This window comes from Amblyomma maculatum, chromosome 5 (assembly GCF_055883805.1).
Source record: "Amblyomma maculatum isolate TAMU_Amacu chromosome 5, ASM5588380v1, whole genome shotgun sequence".
NCBI lineage: Eukaryota > Metazoa > Arthropoda > Arachnida > Ixodida > Ixodidae > Amblyomma > Amblyomma maculatum.
This window is the reverse complement of record NC_139348.1, coordinates 160,395,770-160,417,375: the sequence shown is the minus strand read 5'-3', so window position 1 is coordinate 160,417,375 and position 21,606 is coordinate 160,395,770. Positions and strand designations below refer to the sequence as shown.

The window sequence follows — 21,606 nt, the reverse complement described above, 5'->3', positions numbered from 1 at the left end:
ATTACGCCGTTGCCTCGGGGCACGTTGTTCGCGGTTTTGTCGATGGCCCGGGTTCGGGCTCCCGCACGAAACCTCGTCGCTCAGGGGTCGCGGTTTAGAGTGAAGGGTCCTCTCGAAAGTGCTTCGGAGCTCAGCGAGCCCATTGTTAGCAGGGGGAAATGAATCCGTTTAAGCAGGAGCTCTCCAGAGCTCAGCATTGTTTCGAGTGGCTACTGTTGTTGGCTCCGTGTGCAGCATATTTGCCTAACGGCGAATTTATTCTTTTTGTCTCAGACAAATGTTCTTACCACCACGCTACTGAAACTCTTGTCTGCATCCGCCTTGCTCTACTGTCCCTTATGCACGGGTGGCCGAACAAAACCCACGATTTACTCGTAACTACCGCACAGCGGTTTAGGCCGCTGAGGCAGCTATTTTGACCATAGACCCAAACAAGCAAGAATAGTTAGAGCTAATATGAAGAGCTATGATGAGTATTGTTTACCGCACAGAGCCGAATTCGATTCTAAAAACAACCATCATAAAGCACCAAATGGTGACAACAGGACGTCTCATGGATGCTCGTGTCCCTGCGTATTTATTTCCGAAGTTGTCGCAGGGGGTCAGTTCTGATGAAAATGACTATGATGACAAATGCAAAGCGGAAGAGCCACTAAATTCATACAAACAGCCCTAAATGGCTGAATGAAAACGCTTGGAAAAAACGTGCACACTTCAATGGTAATCGCAGCCTCCTGGAGATATGTGCCACATGGCACCACGACAAAGCATTTGCTGATGAAGACTGCGTCTGACAAGGTAAGATTACCAAAAAACATCGCAAGTTCGTTAACATTGACCATTCATAGTAGGCTGGCTCTACGTGACCTCCCTACCCCTCCTTCCCTTACCTCTTCTTTCACCTCACCAATTTTGGATCAGCAAACATCGCGACTATTTTTTTTTTTTTTCTCAGCATACAATTCCAGCTCAGCACAGTAAGATGAGCGTTGTTAAGCAGATTAACGCCTGAACAGGAGCCTGTATCAAAACTATCAATGAACCAGATCCTCGCGATTCTGTCGCGTGCGCCTTTTGGCAGCCCCAAACAAAAGCAAGAAATGGATGTCAAGGCAGGCGTCAAACGGAATCCTAGAAGTTGTCAACCGATGTCGCACGTCCCTTCTCGAGTCAGGACACCCGTCAAGAGTAAAAAAACTCGACGCCGTAGGCCTAGCCGCGTGTGAAGTTGTTGCCGCAGCACAAGAAGGCTCGCTTCGAGTGCCGCTGGTCAACTTTTGCTTTCGACTTTTACTTCGCGACAGCAACGCGAGAAAAAGTTTTCCGCGAGCGAACAGTGGCAAACAAAGTCGCAACGAGCTACATGTTCGCCTTCAGCGACGAAACTTCAGGAAGGATGTGTGCTATGTGTGGCTCAAGCTTGACACTCGGCACCGCAGGATCGCTACTCACCGGTGTTCGTTGCTCGAGCCCTAGGAGTCCGAAGAAAAGAAAAAAAAAAAAAAAAAAAGAAAAGAAGGTGCCGAAAACGAGCACTAGGCCTAGCGCTTGCGGCGCCTCGAACGAGCACTCTGCGCCGTGACGATCAAAACCCGTTGCGACGAAGACTTCGAAAAGCACTGCCTGCCGCCAGGAACACGGGTCCAGAAAGATTACCCAAGTTCAAACGCAAATTCCGCACTACAGTTCCCGTCCCCCACCATCGCCGCACATGTCCACGGCCGCCATATTCCAACAGCGTCAACGTCACGAAAAAATGCCCAATCACAACGCCCGTTCACTAAACGTCACCCTTCCCATTGACCAATCGTGAATTCCCTAGGGAACAAATATCACCGGTGCCCGCAGTTTAAAATTTCTTCGAGTGGCGTCTGCCCGCGATTTGATTTGGTCTTGAAATGAGAGAGGGAAAAGTTTTTGTTGCAATTTAAAGTGAGGAAAAAAAACATGTATTTCAGTCACAGCTTGTCAGAATGCAGAGAACCGTTGCGCTGCCGCAGGGTGAATGCGAGCAAGCTCTTTGCAAGGATGTTTTCACCGAATAAAAACTCGGGACTTCAGCGACCTCGTTCAGATAAGTTAGTGCTCTTCGCAGAAAGAGGCGGCTTCCGTAAACGAGAGGCTGGAAAACACGTGCCACGTGTGACATTCCGCCGGCACTATGTGTTTCTGCGTGTTGTCGCCCGCATAGCTTGCATATTATATTTTGTCTTAGTTTCGTAGCATTGTGACTTGGAGGCGCGTGAAGAGAGTAAGAGCGCACACATGTTGGCAACAAAAAAAAAGAGCAGCCAGAGCCGAGACGAACAGGCAAATCTGATTACGATTAAACCTCTGCTCCTGCAAACCCGCTTGCCACAAGAGAAGTCGCTTGAGCGAGCGGCCCGCCTAGGTTTTGTGCATTTTCTTTCTTCCTTTTCTTTTTTCTTTTACTTCTCGTCGTTGCGTTTGTGGACTGCCTGCGGGAAGGGGCGGGCGAGCGGCCGTACTTTGAAGATCAAAGGCAAGTTGCCGGGGGTGGGTGGTGGTGACTATGATGATGGGGGATGGGGTACTGGGCACAAAGTTGCCGCCACCGTTTCACACGCTCCGTGGTTCGCAAGAGAACCTCCTCGCCAAGCTTCACACCAAGCACAGCAAAAAGAGAACAAAAGTTGACTTCTCTCAACGACGCCTAGCGGTGACAACCCTCTTTTTTGCAGTTCACTGCCGTCGTCATTTCATTTGTGGCATTGAGCATGCATTGAGTTCCGATGAGACAAGAAAATTACATTTCTTTTGTTTGGAACTTAATATGCATATGCGCCTGCTTCAAACTACAGTGTATAATTTGATTTTTTTTTTATGCTTATTTGGGCACTGTTGTGACTGTGTTGGTTGGTGTTGGTATTGATGCTAAGTAACCATTATAAAAATTTTGCATAATATAAAGTCGCAATTGATAACCAAATCAACCAAATCACTATATTTCTCGTTGTCTCGGCGGGAAGCATTTAAAGCTTTAAAGTAAATAAGCATATGACAGCACAAGTTCAGTAGCAGACGACGGACCGTTGGGCTGCTGCGCCGTTAATAGCCTTGTTTATTTTGCCCATTCACCCTTTTCGATAACAGCCGATACGGTTCTAAGGAGTTAGAAAGGCATCGTTTTGCGCAACAAAAGTCGATAAAACTAAAAGCTAACAAAGCTTATCAACCCGGATCCACCTGACCTTTCGACTTGGCTTCGTCCAGCAACGGTTTTGCACGCCGTCGCTACAGTGAACTAGAATCCGTCGCGGTAGTCGCGGCGCCACGAGTCCACGACCACTCCAGTCTCCAAGGGAGACACCACTCGACGTCTCGACCACTCCTCCACTGCTACGTGGGCATGGCTGTTTCGCGGATCACTGTCGAATTTTTCTACGATGTCATCTCTCCCTACTCCTACCTCGCGTTCGAGACGCTGGTTCGTTACAGGACGCCATGGAACCTAGATCTGAAGCTGAAGCCTTTCTTCTTGGGCGGTGTGATGAAAGAGGCTAACAACAAGCCGCCGGCCTTCGTACCCAACAAGGGCACCTACATGATGACGGACATCCGCCGGCTCTCCTCTTACTACGGCGTGCCGATCAAGGTGCCCGACTTCTTCATAGAATTCATAACGACCAAGTCGACGATCAAGCCGCAGCGCTTCCTCGTCGCACTCGACATGAAGCACCCGCAATACCTGGAGGAAGCCTCGCGGGGCTTCTGGAAGCGCTTCTACCAGGACAACAAGGACATCGCCGAGGAAGACTGCATCGCGGAGGTCGGTCGCGCGGCCGGCATGAATAACGAGGTGCTCAGGGAGGCTCTCGCCATGATCAAGGCGGACAGCGTCAAGGTGACGTTGGCTGAGAACACCAAGCGCGCTGTTGACGAGTATGGCGCGTTCGGCGCCCCCACCATAGTGGCGCACGTTGGGGGAAAGCCAGAGGTGTTCTTCGGCAGCGACAGGTTCGAACTGCTAGCCCACATTATGGGGAAGAAGTGGCTGGGGCCGAAACCGGCTGATGCCAAGCTGTAACGTGCGCAATCTCCGATACGTTGATTACCACATCGAGATCGGTTGTGGTCGTACCAAGGAGATTCATGATTGGCGGAGGCCATGCGCAAGAGCGTGATTGACCATACGGAGATATTGTTTAATTTGTTTTTGTTTACGAGTATACGTCACTTGTGGTTTACCTTACGCTCCTGTAGAGTTGATCTAAGGAAAGACGTACTATTATTTTTTCACTTTTGTTTCGTTTTGTTAACAGGCTACAAAGTGCTGTTTTTTACATATCTAAAGCCGATCATTCGTGCGTTATTTCAATCTTATACTTAGTAATGGGATATTAAGGTAAACCAACAGACAGCTCTATCAATTGTAATGTTGGCATTTAGCGAGCTGGTATTGCAAAAGCAATGTGAAGTTTCTTTAACAATGTCAAAGCTGATCTTTGCGCGTTTTGTGGCTGCTTGGCCCTATTATGGTGAAGATAGTAACTATAGTACTATTTTGTATACCACTATTTTTGTACAGTCATTGTTCAAATACACACATCGAACTAGTATTTGCATTTCTAGCTTATCGGTATGACTGTTAGCAAGAGGGCTGTCATTGAGCTTTTGACGAGCTTTTCCAGACAATTGGATTAACAGTTGAAAGCTATTCACATACCAGAAATTAAAATACACCACCAGTGTTGCCATTGTGTTGAAAATACTGAACTATTATGAATACACTTTCACATGCAACACAATTCAGAATTATAGCTGATAGGCTAAGATATGTTCAGTGCAGGGCAACAGGTTTTACCCATTTAAAATGGCGTGCAAGCATCGTTCATGGCACTTGCCTGCCCGACGCTAAGCTACAAATGGAACTTCTTAATAAGCGTAAAATTGCCCTTAAAACTGCTTCACAATGACCGAGATCCATACAGCGACAGTGAAGCAGAGTGAATTCACTAGGTAATCTAGTGTCATCCTACAGGTAGCACCCCTCTCCTAAAGAGAAATTGTGGGGAGCAATTATGCCTTCACTAATCGGCGTAAAATTGCCCTTAAACTGTTTCACAATGACCGAGATCGATACCGCAACAGTGAAGCAGAGTGAATTCACTAGGTATAGTGTCATCCTACAGGTAGCACCCCTCTCCACAAGAGAAATTTTGTGGGGAGCAATCATACCCTCATACCTTCAGCCCTTGCACCTTTAAGTCACTGCCCAAAAGCACCGAACGGTTATTTTGAATCTCTCATTTTACATTGAAAACCTGCAGCAACCTCATTTCTTTCATTGCCTTTCTTCATTAATTACCAGCTTTCATAAGCTACACTTTTCGAAAAGCACGACACCTGGAAGCCAGTGTCCAAAATCAGTAAACGGAGTTTTATTTGCACCATGATTCATGCCTCAAAACCATGCCGGGGACAGCCGCAAAAGGAGCAGGGTCATCAAGTTTGGTGATGCTGTACATAGATGTGTGCTGGCGACCTCCAGTGCCAGCATGAGACATCTTCCCAGCACACACATTTTTATTTTCAGGCACCCCATCGGCCTTTTTTTTCGTTTTTTTCACGCAAGATGGCACCTCGAAGGTTTGCTCCATGACACGGGCAGTCACCATGACAAGTCGCCAATAAACGGCACACACACCGGATTAGAAAAAAAAACAGACTGCACTAATCCTCAGACAGGCATTCTGTACTTGCTACATGGGACTACTGTACATTTCATGATTACTGGAGGCATAGATTTTGCCTTCAGTAACAATCACCCTTTGCATGGGCAGTCTCCGCACAATGTGCGGGACCTTCCTATAATTCACTTGCATTATTCGAAAAATGAGTTTCCCAGGCAGGCTATTGGCAGCCTCTTTGACAAAAACAAAAAAGTGTGCCTTCCCCTGTTTTGAAGTGCAAAAATCCGACTAACGAAAAGGCCGGCTGCGAGAGACTCGGTACATTACAGCATGGTATGTTGTCCCAGTAGCTAAGTTTGTTTTTCACAGTAGAGACATTGCACGACCTACATTCTTACAATCTGCCAGCCTCCTAGACTTGCAGACTGTACACACTTCTCCTAGAATACATATTTCCACTGCTGGCACACAGAGAGGTGAAACTTTAGAATCTGCCTCCTGCCATACCCCTGCATACACACACACACACATGTAAAGAAAAAAAGCAATAATAATGATAAGAGTCTTTGAATGCGCACGCGATAGAGGAACAGTTCCACTGAGACTGTACACGAGTTGCCAACCAGCCACCCCCAAAAAGACCCCACTATGACCACCATAGTTCCATTCACTCAGTGAAAAAAAAAAAAAAGGACCAGGCATGAAGGGAATTCATAGGCTGCTTCCACAGCAAGAAATCGCCGATGACGTAAGCATTCATGGGGCTACACGACGAAGCTGCAGAATAAGTTTCGGCAATCTGCACAATTGGACAGGGTTTGCAGATGGCAGCACAGAAGCCAGCATAAGCATTACCACCCCTGCAAGCTCATTTGCTGCCATGCTGGAAGTCGGGGGTGTTTTTGACAAGACTAGTAGCAGCCATTTGAAGCTGGGAACTATGGGACATTAGCAACGTGATCCCACAGTTTCTGAAAGCAAGCACCGCAACTTGCGTCCAACCCATCACCAAACTGGACAGAGTGTGCCCACCTGAGCAAGTATTTGCAGTGCACTCTATTACTGCCTACCAGTTGTTCTACTGTTTCACCACAAAAGGCGCCATAATGCTTACTCAAAGCAGCCCTCTGCAAACCTTGTCGTGAGCGAAGAAAACAGGAAAAAAGAAAAGGTATACATGAGAGAGATAGCGTTTGACTTAGAAGTGCAAAACCAGTGTGATTTTTTTTAGTCCTAATGAGACAGCGGGGAGACATGCAGTGATGGGTGGGTTATGACAACTTCGGAGAAGGAAGAAGAAGGAAGAGAACAAATAACAAAGAATGTTCAAAGAACTGCCGAGACGGGCTGCTGAAGAGGGGGAGGAGCAGAACTGAAGAAGCGCCCGCAACAGCGACACATCGTGCGGGGGGCATGTGTACACTCCTCGAGGGAAGGGCAGTCCGCAGCGGCACTTGGGAGACAGCTGGGAGCCACGATCAATTTAGGCGGGCAATTTCAGGGCCTTTCCCTTGATGACTGCAAACAAGAGAAGTACAATCAAGCATGACAGCCCGGTTAGCAGAATGCTCAAAGCAAATACCAAGCCTGGTTGAAATGAGACAAGATTGTAAATGTACAATTTTTACAGGAAATATCATTTCAATGAACAAAGAAAACTAAGCGGGGATTTATATCCACATCGCATGTTCTTTCACATAATGTGTTAGCTTACAACTGCAAGGCAAGGAGTATGTGTGAGGTAATAGAGGGGCAAATTAAGGGTGAAGTATTAAGCAACCAGCAAAGCGCATGTACGCGAACAAGGATCGGCAGAGGAAATCACAGAAGAGGGCCATACTCTCAGATGTGGAACCGAAGTGTCCTGCCCCATTTTTTTTTCTGCAGAAATGAGTTTTATTATGCCACAAATATTACTGCACAGCAATAGTCGCTTCGTGGTTGCCAAAGAATATTTTCAGTGACCTCACATGTTTTAAGCACAGAGTCGTCACTTCATTCTCTCAATACATTCAGTGCCAGGACACAAGTTTGAAGGTGATGTTTGTGATCTTCCCACTAACGAGGCCCTGCATTTAGCAGCACAGTCATCGTGCAAGGCATAGGCACACTGCTTAGAGGGTTGAGGCAGAATAGCTGTGTAAAATAATGGCATCCTTCACAGTGCGACGCAGTAAAGAGAAGCGGCTGCATGAGGCTTCGCCGGAGAACACATGACAAGGCTTCGAATGGAAGAACCACATCGATGCAAGCGTACACCAAACTCACATAGTTGTCGGTATCAGTATACAAGCAGCGCAGTTTAATGAGACGCACAAGAAAGGCGAGACACACACACGGACGCTTTCCCCGTGTGTCCTTTCTCGTGTGTCTCGTTAAACTGCGCTGCTCGTATACTGATATGCAATACCAACTAGCCCATCACAATGCTCTTGTGAACTTCATATGATTGGCATACTCTCGAAAACTGAGCAGTCTGTTTTTCACCACACCTACCGCTGCGTGCACACTAGAGGTGGCACATTGACGCCTCTGCAGCGTGCAACTAACGAATAAGGCCAACGAATAAGGCTATTCTGACTGGTCATGCCAGTCATATTTGCGTTAACCGGTGAGACTAATAGCATCCGAATTAGCAAACATCCCGCACCATAGACAAGGGCATGCAGCGGAACTGCACTGGCAGTTTGAATTATCTGGATCTTTTAATCTACTTAATCGAAATAAGGAGCAGATACCTGGACAGTAGTCCAGGTATCTGCTAAGCCAAGTCAGGTAATCCTAGTAAAAAGCACATCTACCACGCTGACAATTTTCTCGCACACAATGCTCATACTTATTCAGCTTATAACCACCGCTTCCACACTAGGAAAAGGAAGATGCCGAGGTATGCATGAATGAGGACAACAGGCAGAACTGGCAAACAGGAGTGATAAATGAGACAGACGCTGTTGAGAGAAGAGACAGAATCCCACCTCTCGTGACGTAGAGATAGAAGAAGTCGCAGTAGAGAATGGTCTGCACCAGGCCGGCCACGATAGCGATGAGGTCATAGAAGTTCTCCGTGTAGTAGCGGTACACCCAGTTGAGCAGGTACAGCGCCCGATACGAGCCGAGGCAGAACAGGTAGTGCGATGTGATCGTCTCAGCCTCGCCAGTCTTAGAGACTAGGAACAGCTGCGGAAGGATGGCCACGGCCTCCAGGTAGATGGACAGTGTCCACAGGACCTGCGGGGCACAATGGCAACAAGTGACGTGCAGAGTCTTGTCCGGCTACATGCGGATTCAGATTATTGCCAGGGACGTAAGTCACCATCCTAACAGCCCCAATCACCACAACACTCGTGGATGAATTCAGCAAATTCTGCGACCTCAATGGTACAGGAGCAGCAACGGTCATGTTTTCGGGGTGCTGATGGGTCACTGAAGGCCACACCAGCAAATTTCCACTTGCATAAGGGGCCAACGTTGTGGAAAAAGTTGGAGCCTGTGTTGCCAGTAACTACAGCCTCAAATCTGAACATGCATAACTGCAACCGAAAAAGAAGGCAAAGGCTGAAGCCAAACTTTGCCAGTGATGTGAATGTACCTAACTAGTATGGTGCAATAACTGCTAATTTATTACCAGTTTCGCTCATTAGTAATGACTATCTTACCACGGTGCCAGAGAAAACAAACTTATTTTGGGATCTAAACTCAAGTCCCCCTCAATAAAGCTAAAAGAAGAGTTAAAATTCCTAAGGACACAGCTAGTGGGAAATCATTGGCTGTACAGTTTGAGGTAGCAGAATTGCAACACATGTGGTCTACATGCAACATGCACAAACTATACAAGACTACACAGCTTAGCCTCACGTGCAAGTCTGCAGGCAGCTCACAGATAAAACACAACACTGCTCAAAGTTAACACCAACATGCTCCAGCCCAGAAAAGCCAATGAGAACACCATCTTTCTCTTTTTGCACCAAGCATAAACAAGCAGGTACAATGGAAAGAAGTAGACCTTCAGTGGTCAGAGCCAAGGAAAACGTAAAAGAATTGTGTGGCAGACTTAAGATTTGTTTTAAAGGTATACGAATGTGCTCGTGTGGGCTAGGAGCAGCGTGTCTAAAACTTGAGAATAAGGGATCTCGAAGAATTCGATTCCCACCCCAACCTGTCATCTCAAGGAAGCTATCCAGGTTGATAGCTCTTACCATCACTGCCATTTCAAGCTGTCTTGTGATGCCACGCAACCTGCTGACCACCTGCCAACTACCACCTGCAATAGCCATGCTCATGATTCTTCTCCCAATGCTGAAGCCTTCCATACTGTTTTAATTTCTTTCCAGTGACCCCAAGTGCTCGACAAAGAAGGAGAAAGACAATGCTGGTCAAAGGTCAACTTTTGTAAGGCCAACTTTTGTTATGATGGGTCAGATCAGTCCAGGGTTCACACACGAAGGCTTAAAATGCATGTACACACACTGTCAATCCACTGAGCTCAAGCGATACGCCTTACGAACAGTACCACATACTACAAAGTATACATCCCACTACACACTAACCACAGAGAAAGAATATGCCAGGTGTCCCAGCTAAACGTAGCCAAGGTTTTAAAAGCACGGTGTGTCCTAGCCTAGTGAAACTAGCTATTGAGAGTCACTTGGCTTAGTCTTCGGTATTTTTTCGCTGACCAAAGTTAATTTGTACTCACTAATTAGCTAGTTCGATTTTTAATTTGAACTGGCTTCAGGGAAAAAGCATCAATATAAAAGTAGTTGATCAGCTTTGAAAACATCTGACTGGATCATCTGCACCAAGCTGGAATTCACCGCAAGTTATTCTTATTAATCGGCCAAAAAGGATATTCTGCTGAAAGAAGAAAAACGTCTCCATGATAGAGGTGCCACTTCAGCGTCCTGAGACGTGCCTCAGATAACAAAATCCACTTTTAAGTGGAGCGCTATCCCCGACAAAGTTTCATGCAAGCACTGGCAAGAGCTCAGTGTTAGTAGCCGGTCAGGTGACCGCTTTCTTTGAAGGCCAATAAATAAAGCCAAGAAAATTTCAGCCAGCTAATGAAAACATCACAGCTCACCGTTTTTCAATTTCTTTTTTGCAACTTGTGTATTCACACCTAGTTCCTCAAATCAATCAATAAATAATAAGTTATCCAATTAGTCTTTATTAATTATTTAACTGTGCCAAACAAAAAGTGGCAGTGTATTAACATAATTAAACCCAGTAGGCATGCAAAGGTAGGTGTTTTAGCCCCGTCGGCTCGTGGTTTTGCCTTCGCTTAAAGGTGACGAAGACGACAGCATTTAGTGCACGGCGCAAGAGAGAGGCAATAAAACTTGCAGTATGGTCGGCTGCGGCGACGTCTTGCACGTTCTTCCCACGAGAAATACTTTCTTCTCGTTAATACCCTAGGTACCCCAAGGTCAATGCAGGCATGGAACTGATGAGCAACTTATGCTTCGAGTAGGGCTTCTCCTCAAAATGTATTGCATACTAGGTAAGGTCTCTAAATAGATCTCAGCTGGCTTCATTGGTCGACGGCATATGGCAAAAACCTTAGTCTGATTCAGCTGCGGCGCCGGCTGCACACCTCAATGGGAAATGCACTAGAGATGCCTAGAGACAAAGAATACAAGCTCCTTGCACTATTCTCTGCCACACAAACAATGGCAAAACAAACTGCTGCAAGTGATCACTCACACATTGGTAAAGTCACTCTATGTAAACTATTCTCGGTAAAATTTTTCACCCCACGAAATTCCCAGGGCAATGGAGCAGTTACCCTGACAACCAACAGGCATCTCCAGACAGAAAATGACCCCCAAAAAGCCATCCATGACATCATTAAGTCAGGCACTAGAGTGGTGCTTCCCGCCATCTACACAGCAGTACTCCACCAAACACAGTGCAAGTACCCCGAGCAGGCAGAACCCGGCGGCCATGCGAAGACTAGTGAGGAAAGGAGGCCACAGGATGCAAGCTGTAGCATCACGAGCGTGACAAACCTCACCAGCTTTGCTACGCAGCTCCTGCACTGGCCATTTTAAGCCGGAAAAGAAAAACGGCCATAGCTGTCGAAACCTCAAAATGGATGTGTAATCTCACTGTGCCTCCAAAGCGACCTGCAAGCCCACAGAGCAACAGAAAACGTTTCTTCCCTACCTCTGCACATATTAATCAAGCACCAAATGATGAGCTGGTGTTTCCTTTTTTTTTTTACTGCTATACTTAGTGGGCGTGTGGCTGTGCCAAGTCCCCATTTTGGTGCAAAGCATCCTTGATATACCAGAACACTCGATAGCAATATTAGTGCCATTTTTTTTTTAAACTTTTGTGCAACACATATGCGATCTTTAATTCTCAGTAAAGTACATGATGGAGGCACGGTGCAAAATGACACTTCTCTAAGATGATGCGTGAGCTACAAAGGTCATCAAAGTGGTGGATCCCCCAATTCTTTTGGTCTGGTTTATAGGGTTCAATGCCCCAAAGCGACTTTGGTTACAAGGGATGACACATTGGAGGGCTCCAGATTAACTTGTGGATCAGTTCTCTGGTCTTCTTTGACACATACTGACATGACACAAAAAGCCAACAGCGACTGTGCAATACAAATGAGTGCAACTTTTGCTTAGCCCCTCTCCATTCACACATTCTTACAGTACAGCGCACTCGATGGCAATCACGACGATTTGAATAAAACAAGCAAGCGCCGCTAAGCTTCTATTCCACACATGTTCTAACCTGAAAAAGCAACAATGCTTAGCACCAAAATAAAAAGAAAAAGCCAAGAACGCACTTGACATAGGAGCATGTTCTGCTTCTTGCTAAAGCTGGCGTCCTGTGGCGCTCCTTGCCGTAACTGAGCCACCAAAACCAAACAGTCCACACCACCACCCCCGCCACCACCGTGACATTGCCGTGCGGTGCGATTCCCACTCCCCTGAGAGAAACTAGCAATGAGTGAGAACTGTTGCAATGTATTGTATTCTACCTCAACGGGGTCCCTGAACACCAGGGTGGCGTGAGAGAACAGCACATCCAGAACGCTGCGCTCTTGGCCGCCGGGTTGTGCCTGTGTCGGCATGAGAGGTCGACACCCACGTTTCATAACATGCCCACACAACACAAGAAATGACAAGAATTCAGTGTATACAGCGGGAACATCAAGCACCTCAGGTCATCAGCTAGAAAGAACAAGCCAACAGATGATGATGATGATGATAACAATAATAATAATAATAATAATAATAATTATTATTGGTTCACAAAAAAGGAAAGGCGCAGTATCCATTACACTTGTTCTGTGGAAACCTGAACCCTGCCCCTAAGGGAAGAGTGAAAGGTGGGAGCAAAAAGGGAACGAGAAAGAGGACCCGTAGTGGAGGGCTTTCCACCACCTGGGGAACTTTAACTTGCACAGCACATGGACGCCTCTTCGTTTCGCCTCCATCGAAACGCAGCCGCCGGCGGTTGGGATTGAACCCGGTTGCTCCGGCACATAGTCGGGCGTCTTACCACTGCATCACCACGGCGGGGCAACAAAAAGCCAATAGAACCTCTTCATAGTTTGTTCAGTTGGCCTTTCCCGTACTGCACCTTGTCATTAAAACAGTTACTGGCCATCAATGAAACGCCAGAACCTCAATGTGCACGTACACTTCTGCTTTGCCGGTGCATATGGTGAAATCACAGAACATACTTTTGACATACTGGCTTCTTTGAAAGAAAAAGAAAAGCAAACTACAACCTAATGCTCTGTTTTAAGAGCTTGTTGCCGTTGGCTGTGCAACATTATGGCGAGGCTGGCTTCACAATTGTGGAAAAGGGGTACCAGACCACATATCAGGTTACAGGAAAAGCGCCCTTAGAAATTTTGCATTGAGACAGTCCATTTTATTGACTGAGATACAACCATACCAGCATTAAAAATTGATCTGCCTGCCTATTAATGATGCCACCACCATGTAACTGAGCACAACCCCATCCATTAAGAAAAATTTCGTTTTCCAGCTTACGAAGGCCTCATTTAACTAGCTCAACCTTATAATCCCTGACATAATGGTTAGCAGTCATACAGGCCTCTAACAAGACAATAATGCTTCCTCAGCGCAACTCCACTTCTGATGACAGAGAACGGCACGCAGCACCCAAGCACTCAAAGACTAGCAAAATCTGCACATTAAGAGGAATGCTATTGCTTCTTTTCCCATCTGACGCAAACAGTTCTGTGTAAGCCAACATTTATGTAAGTTCTCATTATCATTTTTTCTTACTTGACAAGTATTTGCTGTGTGTAAGACTGTATGCATTATAAAGCTGTGTAACATTATAAGCTGTATGAGTCTATGCCAAGCACACTGGGGCGTGGTTCCTATCGGCTGTTAGAGTTGCTTTCACTCCCATGGCCCCCAGCGCGTATGCACCTCACGTGGGAAAAAAAAAAGAAACTGAATTCGATATTGCATACTGGATGATCCAGATGGAAGAGATCAGCAGCTGCCTCCCACTCACCTCCAGAGGGGTGAACTCATGGTTAACGAGCAATGCAAGCACGGTGACCGGCACCAGTAGGAACTCGATGCGGAAGGTGTCGTGGTTGCGGTCGTTGGTCGCCTTGAACTTGACGTACATGAGGTATAGCGTGCCGTACGAGGTGGCCAGGAACACCACCTTCATGATGCTGTTGTAGGGAGACACGAATGTGGTGAACAGGTCCAGGTAGCGTGTCGTGTACGTGATGGAGAAGAGAATCTGGCTCTTGCCCGATATCCCTGGACACAACAGCGGGGAGGGAAAAAAAAAGAAGAGGACGCTATAAATCGCACGACACGAAATTAGACAGGCAAACAATCCTCGCATAGCAGGAAGGATGACAGAGAACACTCAAAAGTTACACACATCTTCACTTGATCCGCTTTCAATGACTGCATAAAGAACAAGCAATTAAGAGAGAGACGGAAAATAAAAGTTTAATCAGAGGGTAGTTCTGCCCAGTTGCCCTGAAATGGGTACAATGTAAAAAAATGTACACAGAGGCGAACTAACAATTAGGAATAAGCAACGGTCAACTATCAAGCAAGCATAACACCCTCAAACAAAGCTTAGCATGCCTTCAGGACTGCGAGCTGCTACGACAGCCACAGCAGTCCTGAAGACCCTCATCAGAGCCATCTACAATGGCAGAAAGACGGTTGAATGAGTCGGTTGATCCTCTTCTTTTTTTAGGTGCACCCAAGTGGAATCATCTGCCAGCATGACTTGCTAATGAATTCCAAATGAATTCTCCATTTTTACACTGAAACATTCTCTACACGTACGAGTGGGTGCTTCACTGAGTCCCAGAGACATTTCACAAAGCAGCGACAACCAGAGAAATACATATACGCAAAAGAAGGCATTAATCCAAACATGACATTCTTTTGCAAAAAGTGATACAAGAATATACAAGCTCTATACGAGATGCATGGTAGCGCACTTATACACAGACAAAAAGGCATAGCAATAAAAGACAGCAAGACGGGGAACACTAGAATATAGGCAGTTACAGTTGAATTAAACATTGCTTCAGTTTTTTTGCGTGAAAAGTTATTCCTATTAGCGAGCCTATTTAATAAGTCAGGAAAACTGTTCCTTAATGAGTGTAAAAGAAACAAGGGATGAACCAAGGTTACGGGCAATATCTTCACAGCTAAATGCCAGCTTGCAGACTTAATGCACCAACTTTTCTGTAACCAGCTATGCAACATCTGCAAACCCCCAACAGCTGCCAGATCAAGCTATTCAATTTGCATATCTTCTGCTCCTGTGTTGGGAACGCTTTTTTTCCCTCACCCCAAAGTTTAGCAAACAGCAAAAAGAAAATCTCGAAAGAGACACCAACATGACCCTCAAAAAATTTCAAAGTATGCCTGTCCATCAGAACATGCTTGAAAACGTCAAAGTTGGAATATTTCAAAAATTGGAGGAGATGGACATACCGTTCCTCCACAACAGAAAATTACAACAGGGTGCGTAGTCTGAGTTTGCATCATTTTCAGAAGTGCCGTTACCTCCCTCACCTCGAGTGATCTAATTGGCGGAAGCACCGGATGTCACTACAACTTCCGGTTCCGGTAATTCCACCAATCAGATGGAGATAATGACACTCCTGAAAATGCTGCGAATACAGGACACAGAAGTCTGCAAGTTCGATAGCATCAGACATCACCAGTGTTTTAACGAAATTAATGATTAGGCACACCATGTCAGCCCGGCCTTAGCAGCTCAGTGGTGACGGCACTCGACTACTGAGCCAGGAGACACAGGTTCAACCTCAAGCAAGGTGGCCACGTTTCGACGAAGGCAAAGCGCACGGTACCAGTGTATTGTGCGATAGAGCATGTTAATGAACCCAAGATGGTAAAAATTATCCACTCCTCTACCATGGCATCCCTCGTAGAGACTGACTTGATTTGGAACATTATACCCAATAGACCATTCTCAACCATACCATGTTACCTCTGCAGGAATATTTATTTCACAACTGCTAGTGCAAAGTTGGACCAACTAACAGTTCCCGTTTCATACTGCATGTCAAATTTGCTGTATGCCTGTTCTAGCAGTAATGAGATAGACTGCAGTGTTTAGTGAAGCAATGCCAAAATGTGCATGATTACATCGAATTTTTACAAGATAACCCACCAAACTTTGTAAACTATGTTACCTGACTGAACTAAGAGCGGAACTGCAGCTTTCCTTTAACCACTGTATGCTTCCCCAAACCATAGATCAGCACCTACAAATGCTACAGTCCTGTACATTAATTAGCCACTCTTGGTAATATACTTAATCCATTCATGAAATCAAAAGGAAACACATTTGGCAGACATGATGCAAAAGGATGCGCATTAAGTATAACCGCGAGGAGAGAAGCAATTCTACCTGCGTTATTCAGATTAAAACATTTACAGTATGTAAAAAAGCACACGCACTGCAATCAAGGAAAAAAGGAAGTAGAATTTTCTGAGATGCCTACAGATGTCTCATGCCAGTTTCCCTTACAGCTGACATTTAAAAATGATAGAGACCCTACCACAGCTTTGCCCTCAACTGCATACAAAAGACCTTAAAGTGAACAAACACTAATTAAGAAGCACTTGTGACCTTTCCATCAATCGTTGTTTAATGGTGACAAATCTTTAGGGCAACAGAGAAGGCTTATACAAGAGTTCAGTACAAGTCTTGTGACTCGCCCTGGACAGCAGTGGACATATGGTCAGAGGCTAATGTGCACCACTCACATTTATTCAGATAACGAAAATGGATTACAAAACCAGCAATATGACAAGAGGGCATCATGAGGGAATGAATATACAAAAACGTGCAGAAGCTAGGTGACTTCCACGCAGAACAATAGACCTTCGCAGCACATGTGGCTAAAGCATATCTGCCAACCAACGGAAGCAAGTGCGGCAATGAATACAGATGACGTAGCCATGTCGCGCTGTCTGCGGCTCGGGCAGAAGCCCCGCCAGAACATGCCTCCATCTTTTGTTTTGTTTTCCATATCGATGCACTCCGACATAAAGCGCAGCTTTACTTGAAATATTACAGGTTCATCGTGTCCTAAACATACTGTCGCACTTGGAAGTGTACAAATGATGCCGGGGCCATGAAAATGAAATATGAGGCACGGAATTCTCCAATTTATCTTGAAAGTGAGAGTATGAGAACAGGGAGAAAAAGTCTGGCCACATGGTCAGAAATGCAAACATTGATGATTTCCTCCTCTGTTAACTCTGCACACAAGAAATGTCTCATTTTACACTGTCCAGGAATTTGCCAAACTCGTAGGCCACTACAGGTTATATGAAGGAAGCTAATGAGCCATTACTCCCAGACTGAAACTACTCCCCAATGGGGGTTTCCTATAAGTACATTGGAGAAGTCAGAAGACAAACAAGCAAAGTCCTCATCTCCCTCATTCTTCACTACTTTCCAGAGTCCACAAGAAATATACGACTACCTAAAGATGATGCTAACTTAGGCCGGTGCAAGATGTGGAGAATGCAGCAAAGCAGCAAAAAAACATTTTTTTCTTCAACCAAGCTAGTTCCCGAGGTCACCCACATTGGCAGTAAACAGTGCAAATGAGCACGTCCCAAAATGAGCCAGCATGTCGCGTTAAATGTAGTAGTGAAGCAACGCACTGGTTATGAAAGACACCATGGTGAAGGGTTCTCGTTTAATTAAACCGTTGTTTGCCGGCATTTCATTAAAGTTACATATACATAATTTGGTGGTGTTCTGGTGGTGATGCACAGCTTTGTTTGAGAAAATGAAGTTTACTCATTTTCTATAAACCAAGAAAAGGTCCACCAAAAAAAGATGGATAGATAACAGATCTTAATTTCTTTCACATTTAAGTGACCCCTTGATCAATACTCGGGGCACTACGAGTTAACTTACCCTGAAATGCTATTTGGGGTAATGTTCTAATGCAAGCAATTCATAGAGGCTGTGAGTATTCAATCAGATTTGAAGGCTTTACGTGGAGCCAATAATTTGCAAATAATGTTTAAAAACCGGTCCTGGCAACCGCTCGCAGCCGATTTGGATGACACATCGCAGTGCACAAGCCTCCCCTCTGACGTCAGTGGGGCTGCTGGGCGCGTTCGCTCATTGGACGCTACCAAGCTAGGCGGTACGGGGCGTGGTGGGGACTCGTTTCTTTTTTTTACCCTGCACATTGGCATGGGGTGAGTTAGGGGAGGAGCCTCGTTTTTGGTCGCCCATTTGTTCGGTGCTATAGAGGCTAACGTTAAAATTTTTGCGTTGCGAGAGGATTTATGGGATGCCTATTGCTAGTGCACATTTTATAATTATAGTAAATAGCTTTTCATGGGCCCTTTAAGGCAAACTGTAGTTGATAATAAATATCGATTTTACAGCACTTTCCAACAATGCTGATATTTGTCTGGCAGCAGAAAACACTGCCGGGAATACTTTTTCACTATTCCACTCAAACCAATATGGTCTCCGTGATTACAGTTTATAAGTGAATGGCGGTGCAGACTAGCATCAGGCAGCCACGGTCACACCACAATTTGCTTGTGAAAGGAACCAGTGGTGGCAACACCTGCATCTCATTTTTTGAAAATTTACAAGACTTGAAAAGCTCCATTTCCAGTTAACGCAACAACTTTGTCATTAGAGCAGTAAAACATACAGACCCAATTAAGTTTTTTCCCTGGCTCCCTTTAGAGGCTTAATCTGCTGTCTGGAGTAATAAACATTTACTTATTTCAATATGTTTTGCCCTACGGTACCAAAACTCAGCGTTTTAAATTCAATTGGAGTGAGACCATGAATCAACGGTGGAGAAATGATGCGCACAAAATCTGCCACTGAGTTGCTAAGTGGATTACAATACTTCGATTTAATACACAATTTATGAACAGAATCTAGCATAATGCTAAAATTACTGCCGTCACAATAGAATTCAGGCGCCTAACTTCAAGCGCTATAAATTAATTGCGACACCTTGCACAGTTCAGCCCTCATTTTTTTTTCATCCTTATTTCAAAGCTTCTCGAAAAGAATTATAACCAAAAATGATGGCTCATTCAAGGCTTCCCTGCTGTCAATGTAAAATATAGAAATAAAAATAAATACAGCTTCTGATGCCTGACAGACGTGAATTGCATTATTTTAGTGATAGTTTTAGGCAAGCCTAGCATCAAGATTTAGCTTTGCAACCAGTTAAGCATTTCTGTTATTGCTACATTCACCTCTGCCTTTTGGGTGTGCACACCACTTCCAACGCCATGAAAATTTCTAGATGTTGCCTACAATACCAAGAATAACATTCCCTACTGAAAAAATTTTTTTCAAAATGTCCTGTCATGATTCCTATCACTGCAATCAGGTATTCCGTGATTTGTGTAAGATACCTTCAATTGCTGCTAACAAAGTATAGTGTCGATAAAATTAAGCAATCTGACTGTAATAAACAAGATGGGATAGAATGCAGCATACAATTTTTAAGCAGAAATATACCTTTATTATTTCTGTTTGCTCCAGGATGGAAACTCTAAGACTGCTTCTGCTTCTCTAAATATTTTACATTATAACCAGCAACCTCAAATTACAAAGAATTTACAGCACCTTCTCACAGAAATCAGCAAGGACAGCTATATAACTTCAAGAACTCTATCACAGGTCGACTGCGGTTAGCAAACTCCAACCAGCCCTCTCTCATGTACCTCCCTCCACAAATACTTTCAATAGCCTTCATTCTGAGAATTTCTATTCACTACCGCTTGCCCACAACCTCTCCACGAGCTGTATCAAGAAGTTAAGGGACAAAAGCAGGAGTATGGTGGACATTATATCAGCAGCTGTGCAGAGTCTATTAGGCCACGAAGGCACAAGTCAGCAAACTACGCATGCGCGAAACTACTATTCGCATTAATGGATTAAAAAAAAAAAAAATCGTGCACGTATGTTCGACCAATTTCCGCTGGGCCTCGGCGCCGAAAGTGGAAACAAGCCACCCTTACTGGACACTAAGAAACGATATCAGCTCAATTTCTCCTCTACGCACCAACTCAGCACCTGTCCACTTTCGACAATCGATAAGCTGGAGCACAGCAGAGATAACTTGCGCAGCGCGATAAAGCCGCGATTACGTAGCGCGCCATTCAAAGGCGCGGTTAGGAACCAAAAGGGTCCCATGCGCGAGCGCCCCGAAAGGTTAGTTTCGGAAAGGGTTAACACGCACACACACATACACACACACAAAAAAAAAAAAAAAGAATCTTATGAATGCGAGCCCAACCAACGTCTGCCACTGGCGCGTTACGTACTACAGATGAATGCAAATTTGGACGATCAGGGAAGTGCCGCTGCAAGGAGCGACGAACTGCAGTTGATGAAGATGAAAGCAAAATAGTACACCTCACAAAAGACGGAGGGAATGAACCCGAGAATGACAAGAAAAAGGAATTCGGAGATCTAGACTCGCGCTCCGCATCAACTTCGTAGTCGTGAAGGGCTCGCTGTCGCCAGCATCTCACGGCATGCCACTAACGACAGTTTCGAACTGTGAGCATAAGCCTATTCGAATGTTATTTTTGCAAAATACATTAACCGCGTGCACGTCGACGCAGTTCGGTAGTGGCATGCATAGGCGATAACTGACTATCTAAATCGCCCCTACAGACGGCGAAGTTTCAACCGCGCCGAACCACAACACAGACGAAAATAACCACACTAAACAGCGGACAGCCTGCACGAAAGCAGCGGACGACCGATTTTTGTTCGCGTACAGCAGTTCGGAATTGTCAATCGGAGAATAGAAGATTGAAATAACGGAGTCCTCATACCAGTCATGCTTATGCTGACGACGATATGCTCGCACGGCAGTGCACACCTTTGCGAATGTTATTGCTTCGAAGTGAATACGAGCCTGGCACTTACCTGAACAGGACCGCGTCTTCCATATCTTCAGCAAGAGAATTATTATGGCCAGGAGATGGGATAAGTCACCGGCTAAGCGAAATATATTCATCTTCTCACGTTTTCTGACCACGGACGCGTCCCTCACAGCCGGCAAATATGGCGGCGCTGCAACTGACGTGGCTTGACAATACGCCCTTAAGAGGGCGCTAGATTAAAGCAAGTTTTGCTATACCTCGCCTAGTTTAGGTAAACGTTATGGGCAGCTGAAGACTTCCTAAAGAACCAGATCTAATGTTAGAAGTGTGAACAGCCTAAGAAAATGAAAAAAAGTTGGCGAGTACGTGAATGCGACTCGCATCAAACTGACGGAGAAACAGCTGCTGCTGTGCTGTGCTTTGCCTTTTAATTTTCCAACCAATCAGAGCTCGCGTTACGTCGTCTGCTCGGCGACGAGAACACAGTCATTGTCAAGGCACATTTCAAACAGTTATTCTAGCCACAAAAC

At 45.4% G+C, this 21,606-nt stretch overlaps 3 protein-coding genes across 4 annotated transcripts in view; 1 reads left to right on the top strand and 2 right to left on the bottom strand.

The window, feature by feature from the left end:
* The window catches only part of Axn (protein axin), a 55,698-nt gene extending 53,941 nt beyond the window's left edge, over positions 1 to 1,757 (bottom strand). Inside the window, exon 1 of the mRNA XM_084604857.1 lies at positions 1,453 to 1,757. The gene's annotated coding sequence lies outside the window, so the exon portion shown is untranslated. The remainder of the gene's footprint in view (positions 1 to 1,452) is intronic.
* Positions 1,758 to 3,102: 1,345 nt separating this feature from the next.
* Positions 3,103 to 5,685, top strand: LOC146190127 (glutathione S-transferase kappa 1-like). Its single transcript, XM_084604856.1, has one exon. The coding sequence runs from the start codon at positions 3,371 to 3,373 to the stop codon at positions 4,046 to 4,048; it is 678 nt and encodes a 225-aa protein (XP_084460982.1). The 5' UTR covers positions 3,103 to 3,370; the 3' UTR covers positions 4,049 to 5,685.
* KdelR (ER lumen protein-retaining receptor) lies at positions 5,381 to 21,467 on the bottom strand. Of its 2 annotated transcripts, XM_084604854.1 has the most exons (5): positions 21,120 to 21,467; positions 14,172 to 14,431; positions 12,652 to 12,732; positions 8,630 to 8,882; positions 5,381 to 7,172 (listed from the first exon to the last, which is right to left on the bottom strand). In XM_084604854.1, exons 1-5 carry the CDS (start codon positions 21,208 to 21,210, stop codon positions 7,138 to 7,140), a joined length of 720 nt encoding a protein of 239 aa, XP_084460980.1. In that variant the 5' UTR covers positions 21,211 to 21,467; the 3' UTR covers positions 5,381 to 7,137. The 2 variants fall into 2 exon arrangements, with proteins under 2 accessions (XP_084460980.1, XP_084460981.1); XM_084604855.1 differs by lacking the exon at positions 12,652 to 12,732 and having other exon boundaries at positions 21,120 to 21,459.
* Between the last annotated feature and the right edge of the window lie 139 nt (positions 21,468 to 21,606).

Excerpts from the sequence above, each read along its gene's own strand:
- LOC146190127 (XM_084604856.1), top strand. The coding sequence starts at position 3,371 with ATGGCTGTTTCGCGGATCACTGTCGAATTTTTCTACGATGTCATCTCT.
- KdelR (XM_084604854.1), bottom strand. The coding sequence starts at position 21,210 with ATGAATATATTTCGCTTAGCCGGTGACTTATCCCATCTCCTGGCCATA. Across the intron at positions 12,733-14,171 it reads ATGAGTTCACCCCTCTGGAG|GCACAACCCGGCGGCCAAGA; the intron begins GTGAGTGGGAGG and ends ATGCCGACACAG. Across the intron at positions 7,173-8,629 it reads CTATCTCTACGTCACGAGAG|TCATCAAGGGAAAGGCCCTG; the intron begins GTGGGATTCTGT and ends TCTTGTTTGCAG.